Source organism: Eimeria tenella, genomic scaffold (assembly GCF_000499545.2).
Source record: "Eimeria tenella Houghton genomic scaffold, Eth_scaff118, whole genome shotgun sequence".
NCBI classification, from domain to species: domain Eukaryota; phylum Apicomplexa; class Conoidasida; order Eucoccidiorida; family Eimeriidae; genus Eimeria; species Eimeria tenella.
In genome coordinates, this window is record NW_013541483.1 from 7,000 (window position 1) to 25,603 (window position 18,604).

The 18,604-nt window shown below is 51.4% G+C and overlaps 5 protein-coding genes across 5 annotated transcripts; 2 read left to right on the plus strand and 3 right to left on the minus strand.

The window, feature by feature from the left end:
- Window positions 1-114: 114 nt before the first annotated feature.
- ETH_00016395 (uncharacterized protein) lies at window positions 115-3,728 on the plus strand (the record flags this gene model as incomplete). Its single annotated transcript, XM_013373016.1, has 6 exons — window positions 115-257; window positions 781-872; window positions 1,443-1,606; window positions 1,655-1,792; window positions 2,433-2,558; window positions 3,666-3,728. 6 exons carry the CDS (start codon window positions 115-117, stop codon window positions 3,726-3,728), a joined length of 726 nt encoding a protein of 241 aa, XP_013228470.1.
- A 961-nt stretch (window positions 3,729-4,689) lies between these two features.
- On the minus strand, window positions 4,690-7,970 carry ETH_00016400 (uncharacterized protein; the record flags this gene model as incomplete). Its single annotated transcript, XM_013373017.1, has 5 exons — window positions 4,690-4,958; window positions 5,363-5,483; window positions 6,047-6,361; window positions 6,674-7,089; window positions 7,445-7,970. The coding sequence occupies 5 exons, from the start codon at window positions 7,968-7,970 to the stop codon at window positions 4,690-4,692; spliced, it is 1,647 nt and encodes a 548-aa protein (XP_013228471.1).
- Window positions 7,971-8,191: 221 nt separating this feature from the next.
- Window positions 8,192-12,158, plus strand: ETH_00016405 (uncharacterized protein; the record flags this gene model as incomplete). Its single annotated transcript, XM_013373018.1, has 6 exons — window positions 8,192-8,441; window positions 9,289-10,299; window positions 10,385-10,866; window positions 10,932-11,095; window positions 11,151-11,328; window positions 11,388-12,158. 6 exons carry the CDS (start codon window positions 8,192-8,194, stop codon window positions 12,156-12,158), a joined length of 2,856 nt encoding a protein of 951 aa, XP_013228472.1.
- A 40-nt stretch (window positions 12,159-12,198) lies between these two features.
- On the minus strand, window positions 12,199-13,242 carry ETH_00016410 (uncharacterized protein; the record flags this gene model as incomplete). The annotated part of the gene is made up of 1 exon (XM_013373019.1): window positions 12,199-13,242. The coding sequence occupies one exon, from the start codon at window positions 13,240-13,242 to the stop codon at window positions 12,199-12,201; it is 1,044 nt and encodes a 347-aa protein (XP_013228473.1).
- Window positions 13,243-14,506: 1,264 nt separating this feature from the next.
- Window positions 14,507-15,681, minus strand: ETH_00016415 (40S ribosomal protein S21, putative; the record flags this gene model as incomplete). The annotated part of the gene is made up of 2 exons (XM_013373020.1): window positions 14,507-14,641; window positions 15,568-15,681. 2 exons carry the CDS (start codon window positions 15,679-15,681, stop codon window positions 14,507-14,509), a joined length of 249 nt encoding a protein of 82 aa, XP_013228474.1.
- Between the last annotated feature and the right edge of the window lie 2,923 nt (window positions 15,682-18,604).

Here is an 18,604-nt window from a genome sequence, read left to right on the forward strand (position 1 = left end):
TGCTGCTGCTGCTGCTGGTGCTGCTGCTGCTGCTGCCGCTCCCGAAGCAGAAAGAGCTAAGGCAGAGATCGTAGGAAGCAAAAATGAAACTTAAACAGAAAAGATAAGAAGAAAATGCTGCTGGAAAATGTGGTGGCCTGTAAAGCAGAAGAAGGCAAAGAAGGACTGCAGCAGCAGCCGCAGCAGCAGCAGCAGCAGCGTTTTCTGGAGAGTGACTGCATGTGCCGGGCCTTGTCTCCGTGCTTATGTGTGTCTCTGTTAGTTTGATTTATTTATTTGTTTGCTGCTGCTTTTGTGTTCTTCATTTTGCTGCTGCTGCTGCTGCTGCGGATTGCAGCTTCAGCGCTGCAGCAACGAGGACGAGTCTTTCTTTGCCTTTTGGTTCTCCGAGTCCGCAGGCGTTCGCATTTTGGATTTTAATGAATTAATGAATTAAATAAAAGTGAAAGGACCAGTTCGTTGGGTCCGCTCTCTTTGGTTGAGGTGTACAGACAGGTGCTGGAGGCGCGGCGTTTCCGGTTTCCGCTTTCTGCACTCCGCCCCGATTTTCGCGGATCTTTGCAAGTTCTTTCATTGCTTTGCACTTTAATTGTTTTGTTTCTTCTGCCTGTTCGTCGTTGGCGACTTTCGGGCGCGCCGTGGCGCCGAGGTGTACGTACACCTGGCCAATGATCATCTGCATAGGGCCGATCTGCGTGCCGCTCTGGCACCTGGGCGTCCTCGCCCTGATGCTCCTGAGGCCTTTAATTCGTTTATTTAGTTTTTTAATTCCGAAAAAAGAAAAAGCGGGAAAAGAAATTCAAAAGTTTCCGCGGGAAACGCCCGCGGACGCCGCCGCCGGCCCCCAGGAGCCTCTTGTTGCAAGAAGACGGGTGCGCAGACGCGCGCCCACGCCGCCGTTTTCCCGCCTTTTTTCCGAAATTTTTCGTTTTTATATCTTTAAAATAAATAAAATTATTTATTTATTTCGTTTTCCGCTCAAAACGAGCTGTCTGGACACTCCAACGCCACGGATTCCGCACTTGTCGCCCGCCCGTGCCAGTTCAGTGTATTTGAAATTGCAACTTCCGACCCCACACATTTCCCAATTTTGAATTTAAATTAAAAGTGAAATTAAATTCAAATCCAGTTTCGAATTCGGGTGTCACTGCAGCTCCAGGTGTATATACGGCAGTCAACAAATGCGGTTGCAAATTCACCTTCTTTTTTATCATTTCTTTTTTTATTTTCCCCACTTTTGTCTTCCAGACTCTTTTGCTGCTGCTGCTGCTGCTGCTTGTGTACGTACACTGCATGCAGACACAGTTAAGTTTACAAATGTTTAATTTATAAATTTTCATTTAAATTAAATTCAGTTTAATTCGTTTTTCTTTATTTGTGGTTTTATGTAAATTACACTTTGCACTTGTGCACATTAAAATGCATGCAGTGAGCCGCAGCAGCTGCAGCAGCAGCAGCACCACCACGTGCAGCAGCAGCAGCAGCACCTGCAGCAGCAGCAACAGCGTCGCCTGCAGCAACTGCAGCAGTAGCAACAGCAGCACCAGCACCAGAACCCGCAGCAGCAGCAGCAACAGCTGCTGCTGCAGCAGCAGCCTCATTGCGCGTCTGCTGCTGCTGCTGCTGCTGCTGCGTTTGTTGCTGCTGCTCCCAGGGGACTGTGGTGGAAGTCAAGACAGCAGCAGAAGTGGAGGAACTAAAAGCTGCTGCTGCAGCAGCAAATTGCCCTCTCGTCCTTTCCTTCGGGGCCCCCTGGTGCCGCCCCTGCAGCAGAATCAAGCCCCTCTTCCAGGTGACCACCTAGCTAGCTAGCTAGCTAGCTAGCTAGCTAGCTAGCTAGCTAGGTGGCTAGCTAGCTGGTTCACTGGCTAGCTAGCTGTCGAGGCAGCTAGCCAGACGCCTAACTAGTTAGCTAGCTAGCCAGCTAGCTGGCTGGCTAGCTAGCTAGTTAGCTCGGTAGCTGGCCAGCAAGGCGTCCATGTCTGTAGCCAGCTAGCTAGCTGTGGATAGAGAGTTGCTGGGTTTGGGTCTGCAGCTAGCTAGCTAGCTACCCAGCTACCCGCATAGCTAGCTAGCCAGCCAGCTAGCCGCACAGCTAGCCAGCCACACAACTAGCCAGCCACATGGCTAGCTAGCCAGTCAGCTAGGTAGCTAGCCAGCTAGCAGGCCAGCTAGCCAGCTAGCTAGCTATCTAGCCGGCTAGCTAGCCACGTAGCCAGCTAGCTAGCCGGCTAGCTAGCCAGCTAGCCAGCCAGCTAGCTAGCTAGCTGTTAGTGTGTGTGCCTCTCTATTCGCGTACCGAGCAAATCGCCGTCGAATTCTTTCGAATTTGAATTCCAGTTTAAACAAATTAAGTTGAACTAATTAAATAAATAAATAATCAAATTAATTAATTAATTAATTAAATTAATTAAATAATTAATTTGCTGCAGGAACTTGCTGCTGCGCACGCGGCGCTGTTTGCTGCTGTGGACGTGGAGGCCGTCGAAGGGCTGCAGCAGCTGCCGCAGGCGCTGCCCACTTTTCAAGTTTTCCGAAACAAAGAACTCGCAGACCAGGTTTGCTGCTGCTGCTGCTGCTGCTGCTGCTGCTGCTGCTGCTGCTGCTGCTGGTGTTGGTGGTGCTGCTGCTGTTGTTTGGTTGTGCTGCTGCTGCTGGTGATGCTGCTGTTTGGTTATGCTGCCGCTGCTGCTTGGTTATGCTGCTGCTGCTGCTTGTTGACTGTTTGATTATGCTGTTTGGTCATGCTGCTGCTGCTGCTGTTCGGTGCTGCTGCTTTTCGGTGCTGCTGCTGTTTGATGCTGCTGCTGTTTTGGGATGCTGCTGCTGTTTGGTGGTGCTGCTGTTTTGTGCTGCTGCGGCTGTTGTTCACTGCTGCTGCTTCCTCTGCTGCTGTCTCTTTTGCTGCTGCGGCTTTTAGTTGCGGCTGCTGTTCCTTGTGCGGTGGTGGCTGCGTCTGCTTGCTGTTGCTGCTGCTGTTGTTGCTGCTGCTGCTGCTGCTGCTGCTGCTCTTCCGCGGTTCTTTGCTCCTTCCAACCAGTCTCTCCTTTTGTCTTTTATGCATTTATATTTTATAGTGACTTTTAACCTATTTTAAATAATGCTTCCCAGATGACTTCTTTTTTGCTGCTGCTGCTGCTGCTACTTCTGCTGCTGCTGCTGCTGTTTTTGTGCTCCTTTTTCTCGACTGCATTTTGCTGCTGGTCTTCTTCTGCGTGTCTCCTTAAAAAGAATCTTAAAAACAATTAAATTGGCTTTATATCGTTTCTATTTTTATTCTTTTCTCGAAAAGATCTTTTTAAAAAGAATTAAATTGCATTTAAATCCTTTTATTTTTCATTCTTTTCTCTTCGGAAATATGTGTCGGTCTGCGTCTTTAATAGTCAAGCATGCATATTCAAAACGTGCGTTGTAAAGCAGCAGCAGCAGCTGCTGCTGCTGCTGCAGTTGCTGCTGCGTTTGTTTTTGCAAGTAGTTCATGTTTGTGGCAGTTGTTTCACATGCCGCATTGGGAAATGATTTGTGTTTTATTGGTTGATTGAAATGACTTTTAAATTTATTATTTATTATTTGTTTGATGCTTTAGTTAAATATTCGATTTGTCTGTTTTGCTGCGCTGTTGCTGCTGCTGCTGCTGCTGCTGCTGGTGCTGCTGCTGTTCGAAGCTGACGGGGGCTCTGCCGGCGGAGCTGAAGGCCATGGTGAGTCGCCACTGCAAGTTGCGGTGATGAAGACGGAAAAGAAGAAAAATAAAGAAATAAAAGACAACAAAAGAGAAATAAAAGAGAAATAAAAGAGAAATAAAAGACAAATAAATGAAATAAATAAATAATGGACTCCGAGAGATGTTCTCTCATTTCCGCGCCGCCGCGCGGCGGCAACCGCAGGTGTCTGTACACCTCAGCGCTCTCCCCTTCTTTGCTTCTTCTCTTCAACTCTCAACTTTCATTTTTCATTTCTTCATTTTATTTTATGTAATTTTTAATCTGCAAATGAAAATGGTCATAATAGAGCTGCTGCCGGTAGCTGTCTGTACACCCCAACGCACGGGCCGCGGCCAGTTCGAACGGCCATTTCAACTTAAGACTTTTGAAATGAACCAAAAAATATGATTTTCATTAACTGATTTGAATTAAATGTCCAATTAAACGTTTTATTTGACAATATAGTTTCTTTTCTGTTTCTTTTTCTCTCTGTGGCTGCCGCAGTCTCTGCCGCTTTTTATTTTTTCCTTCAGCTGCTGTGTTTGCCTTTTGTCTTCTTCTACTTCAGTTTGTTCTTTTCCATTTTAATTTATCTTCCTCCATTTTTATTTATTTTATTTGAAGCATTTATTTATTTGAATTAATTATTTATTTGAAGTTCCTCTACTGAGCCCTAATTTATAGAAGGCGGTTTTAGGTTCATCTGCAGCAGCACCATATGTGCACAGCATTTCCATTGCCCGCTCTGCTGCAGCTCTGGCGCAGCAACAATAGCAGCAGTTGCTGTAGCAGCACCTGCTGCAGCAGCAGCGGCAGAAGCAGCCGCTGCAGTAGCTGCAGCAGCAGCAGCTGCTGCTGCTCAAGCGCCAGGCTGTGGCAAGCCAGCGTCTTTCCATCATTGTTGCTGCAGCGACGGAAACGAGAGCCGCTGCTGCTGCTGCAGCAGCAGCAGCAGCAGCATTTGTGTCTGAACTTGGGTTTCGTGCTACGCCCAGAAGGCCTGGGGAGAGGCGGCGGCGCCTCCGTAACTTCTGAACGGCCTGCGCTGCTGCTGCTGCTGCTGCTGCTGCTGCTGCTGCAGTTTGCTGCTGCGGGAGAAGCCTGCTGCTTCCTCCTGGGGCCTTGCTGCTCCGTACTTCCACCTGCTGAGCAGCTCGCTGAGCTCTTGGGCTTCTTCGTTTCCAAAAAGAGATCCAAATTCGCTCAGCACCTTTTGCGTCAAAAGCCGCTCTTCGCACGGGTACTTCACCGGCTCTGCAGCAGCAGCAGCAGCAGCAGCAGCGGGAAAAAATTCAAAAAACTAAAAAAATTGAGCCGGAAACCGCTGCTCGCATTGCCTAGGACTGCGGAGAAACTGCATGTTTCAATTTGCTGCTTCTGATTGCATTGAAGGCGTAGCGATGCAGCAGCAGCAGCTGCAGCAGCAACAGCAGCAGCAGCAGCAGCAGCTGCTGCTGCTGCTGCTGCAGCTGCTGCTGCTGCTTGTAGCTGGGGAGGTGGCAGCAGTGCGAAGCAGGGCCGGAGGCGCGGGCTGGGGAGGTGGATCTTGGGGCATTTATTGTGAAGAACAAAAGGAGAAAAATGAAATAAAAATGTTTAAAATGATTGTAAAGTGGGAAATAAAAAGAAGTAAATGAAATTAAAATGTTTTGAATCACCTGGAGGGAACTTTTTGCGAATTTCTTTTGCAGATCCTTCTTCAACAAGTCTTTTCTGCACGCGGCTCTTCAGGCGGGAGGCCAGCAGGGGGGAGAAGTAGGGGCGGAACTTGTCTCGGTGCTGCGGAAAAGAAGGAAATATTGAATCAAAATTGAAAAATAATTCAATTAAATGAAAAATTAGTAAATTAAAATGAAATCTAATTTGAATTACGGCGAAAGCGACGAAATAAACGAAGATTCGCGCCGGAAGCTGCAACGCAACTCGTCTTGCGTGAAATGCGCATTTCAACTATTGCAAAAACAAGAAAGCTGCAATGCAGTTGCTTTTAAGGACTCCACAAACATTTAGTTTAATAAATTATTATTTTTAAAACGTAAAAATGTGCATTTTTATTCCATTAAATGGGTCTATGCTGCAAAGTGTGAACAAAAAGGAATGGAACAGGCGACAAAAACGCAGCGAAATTTGAACAGCCTTCAGAAGAACTTGAACTGGAGACAAAACGAACTTCAAATCGGCGAATCTGTTTTCAAATGGAGCTGTTGTGCTAATTAAAAAGGACTGAAGATTCGAAAACGAGAATAAATGCAGAAAAACGCAAAATGCAGAAAAGTTGAATCGGGAAAGCGAGCGTGGCTTGTTCGCAGCAGCAGAGCCGAAACTGGCGCATCGAAACGCACCTCCATGAGAACATAAAGAAGATCTTCCCATTTGAAGACGTCTGCGTTTCCCACGAAGAGAAGTTGTCCGTAATTAATGATGAATTTGAAAAGATCGGCGCTGTCGAGCGAGAACGCCATGTGCAAGTAGTACTGCTGCACCTCCTTGCACGGCCGCCAGATCCGCACGTCGTCTTGCGCGAAAAACGAAACAAAGTCGCTAAATAGAGCCGTCAAGTTTCCGAGGAAAAGAACCAATTCAAAGCCCGGCATTTGGTAGTTCACGAGAAGCTGAACCATGCGGCGGCCGTCCGCGGGGTTCAGCGGGTCAAACGGCTGAGGAAAAGACGGAACGAAGAAGTTTTAAAACACTTGCCGCGGCGGAAAAGAATAAAGCGAGGCACAATTAAAGGATAAATGCGCAAAAGACAGCGAATTTAGTGCAGCAGTGAACACGCAGATTCAGAAATCGCAGTTTGTGACTGATGAACCGGCGGCAGAAATGCAGTTACCGAAAGACAGCAGCTCTGAAAAGTTGAGAGTGGAACTGCTGGCAATTAATTGTACTTTTCAGCAGCATAAACGCAGCATTTGGCGCCGTGTTGCTGCAGAATCTGCAGCTTTCTGGAGTTTTTGAACTTCGCCCACCTGTCCGTTGGGCCCGTTGGGGTACTGCTTGAAAGCCCTGTGCAGCAGCGCGGTGTAGAGGAAAGGGTAAGTGATCTTCTGCTGCAGCAGCCCCGACTCCACGGCTTGTTCTGTGGCTTTAATGCGCAGCATGTTGCAGCTTCCGAGGCGCTTCAAAACCAGCAAGAGCGACCGCAGCTTCCGCAGCAGCCGCCGCATGCGCGCCCGCATCGTCTCGCACAGAGGCCCCGAACACACCTCTTCCACCAGCACCAGCACTTCCCGCTGCACCATTTTGTTCTCCAGCTTCAGTTGTTCAAGTTGCAGGCGGCTGCCCTCCAGGTTTGGCCCTTCGGCTTCGCAGGGGTAGAAGTACTGCTGCGGCGCTGCGCCGCTGGGCACGGGACCCACGGCGCCGGAGGGCAGGGGAAACGCCGCTGAACGCAACGAAAAGCAGCAACAATGGGGAATATAGCAATTAGAATTAATAGCAAGAAGTTAAAGCCAGTCTAGAGCGAGAATGCGCACACTTTAAGCCCCAAATTCCCGCCTGCCTCGGCCGGAAAGCTGCGGAACTGCAGCCGCCGAAGCAGCGAGAAAGCGCAGCCAGCTCTTAGCTGCGGAGGCCGAAACGCCGAAAAGGGAAGAGAGAGCGTAAACAGCAGCACTTTGAGCAGTTGGGGAGAAGAAGGAGCAGCAGCAGGGGGCAGCTGCGTGCGGCGGCTGCGAAAGGTGAATTTGCAATCCGCTGCGGAAAGCCGCGCGGCGAGAGCCAGTGGTCCACGAGCTCACCCCCGGAGTGGTCCACTGGTCCCCGCGGTCCTCGGGGCCGCGGCGCGGGCGAAGCTGCGTCGGGGGTCCAGCCCGGGGGGTACTCGACGGGGGTGAACTTGAACTTGGGGGGAAGCGCGGGCACCGGGGGCTTGACTTCGGCCTCGAGGCGCATTTGTCTGGGCTGGGAGTACATATTTAAGTATTGTTCATTATATTTGACGCGAAAAGGGTTTTTGCAGTGGACTTCGCGGGCGGCCTCGCCGGCGCCGTCGCGCATGCTGCGGTGGCGGCGGTGCGCGCACGCCGCGCAGCTGCACGCGGACCACTGGACCAGACCACCGCTGTCCACCGCAAACGAAGTGCTGAAGCAGCTTTGAAACAGCTCCGCCGCCAGCTGCAGCGCCAGGTCCAGCGCAGTCCGCCCGCCCCGGTCGCGTTCAAACAAGTTCTTCGTCTTCTCCAGCTCTGCGAAGAACGCCATGAAGTCCCCCCGCAGCAGGCACCTGTGCAGGAAGGGGTTGCCCCCTCCCCAGGGGCCCTCCATGGCGCGGAGGGGGCCCCAGCAGCAGCAGCAGCAGCAGCAGCAGCAGCAGCGGCGGCGGCGGCGAGGCGGGAAGGCGGGAGCGCCGGGGAAGGGCCTCGCGCGGATTCCGGGGAAGAGGCCGCTGGTTAGTTTGCTGCAGAAGCGCGGGGAAAGTTTTGCTGCAGTGCTGCTGCAGCGCTGCAGCTGCAGAAGTTCGCGCTGCTGCTGCTGCGAGGCTCGAGATGCCGCAGCGCCGGCGGCTGCTGCTGTTGCTCCGAAACTTGGCCTTTTCGAAGCTTTTCAAACCCAAAAACTGCCTCGAACTGCAACCAAAGTCCACCAGCTTCTCTCAGAAACAGCCCAAGTGGACCACTGGTCACGGGGCCCTCGTGACCCGCGCCGCCGGCTTTCCCAGGGCCACCGCGCCACAAGAACCACTGGGCCAGCAGCAGCTGCAGCAGCAGCAACAGCAGCAGCAGCAGCGAAGCTCAGGTCCTCGGAGATCTATTAAAGCGCGGGACTCCGGCTTATTTAGCGAAGCGTCTGCACAGAGAGCTGCTGCAGCAGCAGGTTTTGCCGAAAGCTGCCGGGCAGCCGACTGCTGCTGCTGCTGCGTCCCGCTGCAGCAGCAGCAAAGCCGAAGGGAAGTTATTCAAACTTTACTTGATGCTTCTGGAAATGATTTAAAAGAGAAAGTGCGTTTTTCAAGCATTTAAAAGCAGCTGCAGCAGAGCCGTCGAACTCGGGCCCCCGCCCCGCTAGCCACTCACGCCGATCGGCAGCTGCAGCCACTGGGGCCCCCAGCGGCTCTTTTCGCTAAAAAAAAAAGAACAAATAAACTTTTAAAAGAAAAATTTAGTTCTGAATAGCCTAGATCGCTGCGAACAAGCGCGAAATCGCCGGGTTTCCGGGGCGAGCAGCGGCGACATGGGAGAGAAACGTGGCAGTTCGACGTGTCTGACTTCAGGCACTTTGCAAACGCTCAACACATTCCACAGCAACTTTTTAAATAGCCAGAGGCCGTTGAATCGCCGGCGGTCGCAGTGAGTTCAAGTAGTGCAAAGCTGCAAAAGCTGCAAAACGGGCGATTCCGCCGAAATTTTGCACCGATCCTCTCGAGTTTCAGAAACACTGAAGGCAGTTGAGACTTGCAGAAGTAATGGAAACGAAAAGGAAGAGCTAGAAGCCAAATGTAGGGCTTTGTAGCGGGAGATTGGCAGTAGCAGTTCTGCACGGCTGGGTGTACGGACAGCTCTGTGGCGCAGTGGCGGAGGCGTTTCAGTGTGAGGTTTCAGAATACCTTCAAGTAGCCACCTATCTCGTGAAAATGCATGCTCAGCGTCTGCTAATCATGTTTTGCTAATCTTTTTTCATGAATATGTTTATTCGCGCAATCGCAACCCGCGCGATCCTGTAGTTCCCACTTTGAATTCGGAGTCGCTTTCCAGAAAGCTGAATTTCACAAGTCTAGACCAGCGGTTGGGAAGCTCGCATCGCACTGCTCAACTGCTTCTGCATTTTTTCCTCGTGTACCTTCGTTTTAAGTGGGAGCGCCGCAAGGGCGTCGTTGATTCGCATGCGATCGTCTACGTAGCGTTTCCCGAATTCAGTTTTTCCGCGGAGTCCGAATACCGTTTTCAACGGAGCCCGAATTCAGTTTTCAAGGGAGTCGAGTTCCACTTTCAAAGGAGTCGAGTTCCACTTTCAAAGGAGTCGAGTCCAGACTTCGAAGGAGTCGACTTCAACTTTCGGAGGAGTCAAGTTCAACTTTCAAAGGAGGCGAATTCAACTTTCAAAGAAGTCGAATTCAACTTCACGTCCGCCAAGATGTTTGCGCGGTGGAGGCCCATCAGCAACTTGGCAAAGGCCGGAGTGGAAATGGTGTCTCCGGCTCCGGGGAGCGCAGCAGAGGCCCGGCAGCAGGCGCTGGGCTGCGTGCCGGAGAAGTTTTTGCGGAAAGCTTATTACTTTTGTCTGATTCAATCGGCTCCAACTCCCTTCACGTTTGTGTTTCGGGAGAACGGCGAGTACATAATTGGCTGCAGCTGCACGCAGAGCGCTGCAGGTTCGCTGCAGCCGGTGCCCGCGGGCCCCTTCGCCGAGTACCGCAGCAGCTGCAGCAGCAGCAGCAGCAGCAGCTGCAGCTACCTGCGGGTGAAGATCCGCGACAGGAACATTTCGGTGCGCCAGAGCGTGCCCGCGGGGGCCCCCTTCGCGGAGGGCAGCTGCGGGACTTGGAACTTTTTTCGAGAAACTCCCAAGGGCTTTGAAGTTTTCAGCCATGTGGACTCTGCGGAAAACTGCAGCTTCCGCGTGGTGCCGCGGTCGGGACTTCGCGGGAAACTCCCAAGTCCCGAGGACTCCGGCTTCTGTTCTTTTTCGTTCCGCCGGATCCTGCTGGGCGTCGAGGGGCCCCCCCGCCGCTGCGGGCCCAGCGGGGCCCCCAGGGCCCCCAGGGGCCCCCCGGGGGCCCCCCGACTCGGACTCGAGCGCAGCGGAGACGGAGACCTTCACGGAGTACGAAGTCTCGGTGAGCCGGCGCTTCGAAGTGCTGCTGGAGCTGCGGCTGGGGAAGGGCGGCAACGGCGAAGTCTTTCTGGGGATTGACCGGCGGCAGGGCATGCCCGTGGCCATCAAGAGAGAACCCAAAGAAATGCTGAGACACGAATTTGGCCTCATTCAAGAAGTGCGGCTGCGGGGGCCCCTGCTCGCCTACAAAGCCCAAGACCCCCACCCCTCCCGCTTCCTGGGCCTGGTGACGCACTCCGTCGCTCTCGAAGTGGGGAACTCCGCAGTGGCTGCTGCGGTCGCTCACCACAGCGCTCTCGGGGACGCTCACGACCACATGGCCCTCGAGCTGGTGGGCGGCGGCGAACTCCGCAAAGTGCTCAAGTCCAAGTTCCTGAAGGGAATGCCCGTGAGCTCGCTTCGCGCCTCCCGCTGCTGCTGCGCCGCTCACTGCTGCTGCTGCTGCTGCTTCAGCTCGACATGGCCAGGGCCTACGTCTACCAGATCGTCTGCTCCCTCGTCCTCATCCACTCCAAACAAGTCATCCACAGAGACCTCAAAACCCAAAACATTCTCGTCCGCCACGGCGAAACTTTCCAAAACGACGAACTCAAGATCATCGACTTCGGAAACAGCGTGTAAGTCCACACCTCTCTCCCCGCCGCAGCTCCCCCGCACCCGCCCCGCCTTCAGAAAAGTCAAACCCGGAACTGTCTTGACCAAAAACTACACCACTTGCTTCGCATGCGCGCCCGAGCAGTTCCTCCCTTCCGAAAGGGGGTACAGCTTCGGCGTCGACGTCTGGGCCGTCGGAACCATTTTCTTCGAACTGCTCACCGGCGACCGTCTTTTCGAGTGTCTCAACATCCACGTAAGGCTTTTCGGCGCTTCCGTTGCTTTCGAAAACTCCTTTCCACGCCAACTCAACAGGAAGCTGCGCGGCAGATCCCCGCCTTCCGAGAAAAGCAGGTCACCGACCGCCTCCCCTGCCTCCGGCAAGACGCGAAGGAGTTCTTGCTGAAGTGCCTGACTCGAGACCCGCAGAAACGGCCCACGGCGCTGCAGCTGCTGACAACTCCGTTTCTGTTTCCCCTGCACCTCCACCAAATCCGAAGACGCGTCGAAACCACCGACGTGTACAACACGTACATGCGGGCCTTCGAGAAGGGCTGGGGAAACCTGACGCCCATGAAGGAACTCTGCATGATGGAAAACTTGTTTTACGACGAGAACTGCCGCGCCTTCGTCTCGCAGCACTCCACCTCGGAGGCAGTGAACGTGGTCTTGCCCGTCTTCGAGTGCGTGCCCGACTTCCAATCGCAAGATCACCCCATGGAGATTCAAAACTGGATTCTGGCGAGCGACGCCTCCTTTTACTTTGCGCCGGCGAAGCTGGAGGAGCCGCTCGAAGAGCCGGAGGGCCTTTCATCCTGCGGCTCCTTTTCCAAAAACACTTCCGTCAACAGCTTCACCTCCACCGGCACTTCTCCGGAACTCGAGGACAGCTGCTTGCACTCCGGACTCGACAAACTAATTCCCATTGGCCACTTCTACCCCCCGCCCCAGAGCCTCTCCCTCTGCGGCCACGCCCTCCCCAAGCGCAGCTCCACCTGCTCCACCACTTCTTTCGAGTCTCCCCTCGCCGGCGCTCCTCACTATGAAGAAGTGGACCCCCTGGGGGGCAGCACTGACTCCCTGTAGCTTCCAAACGAGCCCAGGCTCGCCCTGTCTTTCGCCTTTTTCACAGTCCAAATCGCCGCGGGCGGCCGCCCCGCTGCTGCTGCTGCTGCTGCTGCAGCTGCAAGCTGCTGCGCTGGAGGTGGCTGCAGCCGGAGCCGCCGCGGCACGCCGCAGCCACAGCCCCCTCCCACCGCTGCTGCTGCTGCGGCGTCAGCAAAGACTCGGGAGTCTGCAGCAACTCTGCTTCTTCTTGGATTTCATTAATTGCGCTGCTGCTGCTGCTGCAGTCCTCCTCGAGCTGCTCCCTGCAGAGGCTGGGCGTCCCGGCGTGGGCCCTGGGCGCCTCGCTGGAGGCCTCCTCCGCCGCTGCTGCGCTGCAGCTCGCTGCCGCTGCTGCTGCTGCTGCTGCTGCTGCCAGCGGCTCCGGCAGCAGCAGCGCCTCGCCGTCCTGGGGATTCTCCACCAGCCTGTAGTGGTACTGGAAGTACTGAGGATCCCGCAGCATGTGTTCTCCAGTTTGCTGGTCCGTCTGCACATACTCTTGTGCTGCTGCGTCCCACACGTAGTACTCATACTCCACAGCCTCGCCGTGCTGCTGCAGCAGCAGCGGGGCTGCAGCAGCTGAAGACGCCTGCACCTCCACCTCCTGCTGCTGCAGCTGCAGCTGCGCAGCCAGCGGGTGGTGGTGCGGGCAGTGATGCTGGCAGCAGCACAACTTCGCCGAGTCCTTCAGCTGCAGCAGCTGCGACCTGTCCGATGGGAGGTGGCTCTGGCTGCGGCTGCTGCTGCAGCAGCCGCTGCAGCAGCCGCTGCAGCAGCTGCCGCAGCAGCTGCTGCTGTGGAAGTCCTTCGCCCCCGCGCATGCGCATCCGCAGCCTCCACAAGCAGCAGCAGCTGCTGCTGCTGCAGCAGCACGCAGCTCCGCCTCCGGAAGCCCCTCAGGTTCTCCCAAGCTGTAGGCCTCGGCCCATAGCCCCTCCTTGCTGCAGCTGCTGCTGCGCTGCAGCAGCTTCTCCCCGGGGCCCCTCGGGAAGCAGGGGGGGCCCCCGTGGCAGTGGTCAAGTTTTGCTGCAGCGGGGCAGAGGGTGTGGCAGCAGGAAGCCATTGTGCTGCGTCTGCTGCTGCGCTGCTGCTGCGCTGCTGCGCATTAAGTCTTATTGTCGAAGCTCTTTTCAACTGCTGCTTCAAAGTGAGAAGACATTGAGAGAACTTCCGGTGCCTCAGCGGCGCGCAGCAGCAGCGGGAGCGCGCTGCTGCTGCTGCTGCTGCTGCTGCACCCCTTGAGTGACCAGTGGACCACTGGTCACGCGTGCTGCTGCACTAGGGCCTGAAGTGCTGCTGCAGTCTCTCGCTGCGCAGCCGCCGCAGCTGTTGGCGAGTCTGGTGCTGCTGCGGGATATAGTGGCGCCAATGCGGCTCAATTGTTTTATTTTATGTATTTATTTCATTTTATTTTATTTATTTATTTTATTTCTTTCATTCATTTTACTTCTTTTCATTTCTTATTTCTTCACTTTCTCCCGCGCCTCCCCCCGCGCATGCAGCCGGCGGCGGCACCTCCGACCTCCGACCCGCGCTGCGTCTCTCGTGTGCAGCAGCTGTTTTGAATTTCCTTCAAATTATGCAATTTGAATTAAATTCAAAAATTAATTTTTAATTTGATTTTAATTTCCAATTGCGCGATTTCAAAGGCCTTTGCTGCTGCTGCTGCCGCGGGAGGCAGCAGCAGCAGCGGGAACGTGAATACGCAGAGGTGGCATTTTTGAATTTTTTTGCAAATAAATATTTAAAAGACTTTTTGCATTTATGAACACCCAAGAAGCGCCGCGTCTTCGCCAGCGAGACCCAAAGGAAGAAATAAATGAACTAAATGAATAGACGGAACAAATGAACTAAATGAACAAATGAAATAAATAAATTGAATGAATAAATGAATTAAATGGAACTTGAATGAACATACTATTTCTGTTTCTTTGGAATAACTCTGGCCTAAGCCCCTGCCCCAAACACCAACTGAACTAAAGGCCCGTCCAAAGGCCCTGAGGGGATTCAAAAGGGCTTTAAATTCAACAGAGCTTTTAATTCAGAAGAGCTTTAAATTCAGAAGAGCTAATAATTCAAAAGCGCTGTTTAATACTTCTGAAATTTGCAACTCGAAAGAAGTGCAGAAACACCGCAGCTCGGCGCGGTGTCTGTACACCTGAACTGCGCATACACCCCGCGTGGAAAGCGCATAAGGCGTCGTCACTTTTTTTTCTCTTCAGCTTTTTGGGGGCTTCGAGTGCAGCAACTGCGGAGAACGTGGAAACTGGAAGTTGAACTGCAAACTGGAGTCCGAGTTGCAAATTAAGTCCTCCAACTTCCCCTTTTTACTTCGAAAAGCTCAAAATCTTCTTCTCAAACATCAAACGGTTCATGCATGCGTCGCTCTCTCCCCGCTGCCGCACCGCCCCGCTGATCGCCACTGTGGTGTACTCGCCGGTGTACCGCCCGGCCTCGTCAACCTGCAGCAGCGGAGAAGTCCTTTTGCAAAGTTCAAATAAAGGTATTTGAGACTTTCTGCAAAAGTTCAAATAAGTGGCATTTAAAGACTCTTTGGAACAGTTCAAGTAAGCATTTTAAGACTTTTTGCAAAAGTTCAAATAGAAGGCACTTAAAGCTCTTAAAAGGTTCAAATAAAGGCATTCAAAACTCTTGAAAGACTTGTCTTTATGTACATTTCAAATAGTTGAGCATTTAAAGCTTTTAAAAGACTTATTTCCGAATAAACTCAAGTGGTGAGGCCTTTAAAGCTTTTAAAAGGCTCACTGCAACGTAAACTTCAAACAAAGCAGCATTTAAACATTTTGGAATATTATTTTTGGCATATATTTCAAATCATGAGGCATTTTAAACATTTTAGACGACTCATTTCAATTCAAATGTTTCAGGGATTGAGTTGAACATGAACTTCACACAAAGCAGCATTCAAAAGATTTAAAAAAATCAATTTTAACGTAAACGTCTAATACAACAGCTTTTAAAAGATTTAAAGATCAATTTTGACACAAATGTCAATGAAGCAGGTTTTTGAAAGATTTAAAAGATTAATTTTGAAATAAACGTCACATAAAACAGCTTTGAAAAGGTTTAAAGATCAATTTTGATAGAAATGCAAAATAAAACAGCTTTTAAGAGATTTAAAGGGCCAAATTTCGGCGACAAAAACGCGCAAGGGAAACGCCGTGCACTGGGCCTCCGGTGTACGTACACCCGAAGCAGGCGAGCGGCGCGCCGCAGAAAACGCGAAGTGGAAAGCAGCAGTGCAGAAGTGGAAAAGAAGTCGAAAGCGAATAAAAAGAAGCAAAAGGTGAATTGAAATTGAATTAAAGTTGAACTGAAGTGAAACGAAATGAAATGAAGTCCAATTCAATTAAGTGCTGCTTCCCACCATTCCCACGTTGATCTGAACCGCCCCGTGCTCCTTCGCCGGGATCAGCCTGGAGGTGGCGGAGCATTTGCGCGGAACGTAAAGATCCACGACGCGGCCTTCGTCGTTTTCCATTCTAAAAATAATAAATAAATAAATAAATAAATAAATAAACAAATAAATAATAAATAATAATTCATAAATGGTGGTCGCAGTGCACACAAACGAAGACTGCAGCAGCAACAGCAGCAGCAGCAGCAGCAAGAAGTGGAAATGCGGGAAAGTGCGGAATTTGAAAAAGTGGAAAGGAGCTTTTAAACGGAATTTGAAGGAACTCAGATTTGCAGAAGAGCAGCAGCAAAGAAGAGACTGCAGCAGCTGCGCAGCAGCAAACTTTAAATGGAGATTCTTTCGCAATTTGAATTTATAAGAAAGAAGAAATAAGTGCGAAAGAATTCATCTTTTCTTTTTTTTGCAAATTGGTCTCTTTTTGATGCATGCAAAGGGCCAAAAAGGGGGCAGCGAGAAAGTCCAAAGGAAATGAATTTACAGCCACAAGAAAGGAAGAAAAGAAAGTTTTAAAAAATGCAAAAATGAAAAATAAAAATAAAAATGCATTCGCAACTGAGGTGTACATTCACCGAAAGGCACTGCGCGCGAGAACGCGCCGCACGCTGCTGCTGCCTTCGAGGCTTCTGGGAAGCAGCAGCAGCAGCAGCAAGAAAGGGAAATGAATTAATTATGAGGCACCAAAGAAGAAAAGGAACAAATTAAGAGTTTATTCCGCGCTGCTGCTGCTGCTGCGGGCCGCTGCAGCAGCGAGGCCGTGGGGCCGCGGAGCGCTCACTTCCGGGGCTTTGAGAAGTCCTGCAGCAAAAGAAATGAAATGAAAGAAGAAAGAGAAAACAAGTTGAGCTTTGGAGGCCGCGAGGTGTACGTACACCTCAGGACCGCGGCCATTGGGCCCTTCCCCACAAGCCCTCCGGCTGCGCGCCGGTTGGGGCTTGCTGCGGCTTGAGAACAGGGCTGAGGCGGGAGGTTTGGCCATTTGTGGCTCCAAAGGTTTTATTTTTGTCTCCAATTCACTCTTTTGAGATGTTTAGACCTTTTGGACTTATTTAATTCAAGTTTGCCCGCGAAAGAACGCAGCAGCGGCGGCTGCAGCTGCGCGCAGGCCTGGCTAGCCGTCGATTGCAGAAACCGGCTTCGCGCCGTCCGTACTTTCTGTTTTTTCTCCTTTCTCTTTCCTTTTTTATGCAAAAAAACTTCAAATTCAACTTATTTAATTATTGTTCTTCTTTTTAATTCCAAAACGCCCCCCCGAAAGGGCCGGATCGGCAGTCCTTCCGCTCCGCTCGTTCAACTTGCTCGCCGGGAGCCCAATTCGGCTGTATGTCCACCTCGTTCATTTATTCCTTCCAAGTCCCATTTAGTTCATTTTCATTTTTCATTTTAACTTCATTTCTTTCTCCACTTCCAACAGAGTTGTCTGCCGAAGTCCAGATTCCGCAGCGCCGCGCAGCACAGGGTTTCAGGTGTCTGTACACCTCAAGCGGCGACCTGCTTTTCCTTTTCCTCTTCATTTTCATCTTCGCTCACTTTTAAAAGTTTCCAAAACTTCTCAGTGAGTCCCCTCTGCGCAGCAGTTCGCGAAGCGGCTAACCAAACCCTAAACCCTAAACCCTGATGCTCTAGGGTTTAGGGTTTAGCGCTTCCTTCTCTCTAGCGCAGACAGAGCAGCTGCAACAAAGGTGCTTTAGCGAGATGAATCACTTCTTGCTTGAGGGTTTAGGGTCTTGAAAGTCTATAGTGGGTTTCTGTTGCTGCTGCTGCTGCGCTGCTGCTGCTGCTGCGCTGCTGCTGCAGACGCAGCTCCGCTGTCTCCGCCAACTTTGCCACTCTGTCTTTTTGATTTCGGAAAAGATGAAGCCTTTAAGCCTGGGTCCTTTCTTGCGCCTCTTGTCTTTGATTGCATGCTTCCTTTTAGCTGCTGCTGCTGCTGCTGCTGCTGCTGATGCAAGCAGCGGGGAAGCAGTTTTTTCCCTTGGCCGGGAAATTCCCGTCAGCACCACAGAGCAGGCCGTCAGGGCGCAGCCGGTGCTGCAGCAAACTGACCCAACAGCAGCAGCAGCAGCAGCTGCTGCTGCTGCTGCTGCTGACGCAGGACAAGTTCGGATTTCTTCGCAGCAGCAAGAACCCCTAAGCAGCTCTTTCTTCGGTGCAGCAGATACTTCCAATATTGCCTTCTCCAGGCATGCGCCAGGTAACGCTGCTGCTGCTGCTGCTGCTGCTGCTGCTGCTGTCGCAGTTGCTTCAAGAAAAGCAGCAGAGACTCTCTGGGCCTTTCTTTGGCTGTTTTATTTTTAAAGTTTGTTTTTTCAAATTAACTTTTCTTTTGCTACCACTTCTTTTTCCTGTTTGATACTGAAAGTTGAAAAGAAGAATTTGAATTTTTTTATTTCTCTTTCTTTCGAACTTCTCCTCAGGCGCGGAAGTCCCGACTTTTTCTTTTTTCGACTTCTTTAATTCCAACTGGAATGATTCCGAATTTGAAAATTCGGCAGAGTCAGAAAATGAAAATGAAAATGAATTTAAATTTGAAAATTCAAATTCAAATTGGGGGGAAAGCTCTTCGCCGTATTTCGTGAGCGACCTATCGGGGCGGGGGCTGCGGCGGCGGAAGTGGAATTAAAAGGGAATTAGGTCGAATTAAATTGAATTGTGTTCCATTAAATTGGCATTGTTGCTATTTAAAACTATTTAAAACAAAAATAAAGAACATCTCCCGCGGATTTAGGCGGCTGGAAACCGAAAAGTGGAACGCGCGCCGTGCTGAGGTGTACGTACACCTCAGCACAACGAGCCAAACCCCCGGCACCGACGAAGCTCCCAAGTTCACAATTTATATTAATGTTATATTAATGTTATATTAATATTATATTAATATTTACATTAATGCTATATTAGTATTAATTCATTTTAATATTAATATTTCACTCTTGTTCTTCTTTGCTTCCACACTGGGTGCTGGACAGACACTGCCACTCCTCTTTTCCGT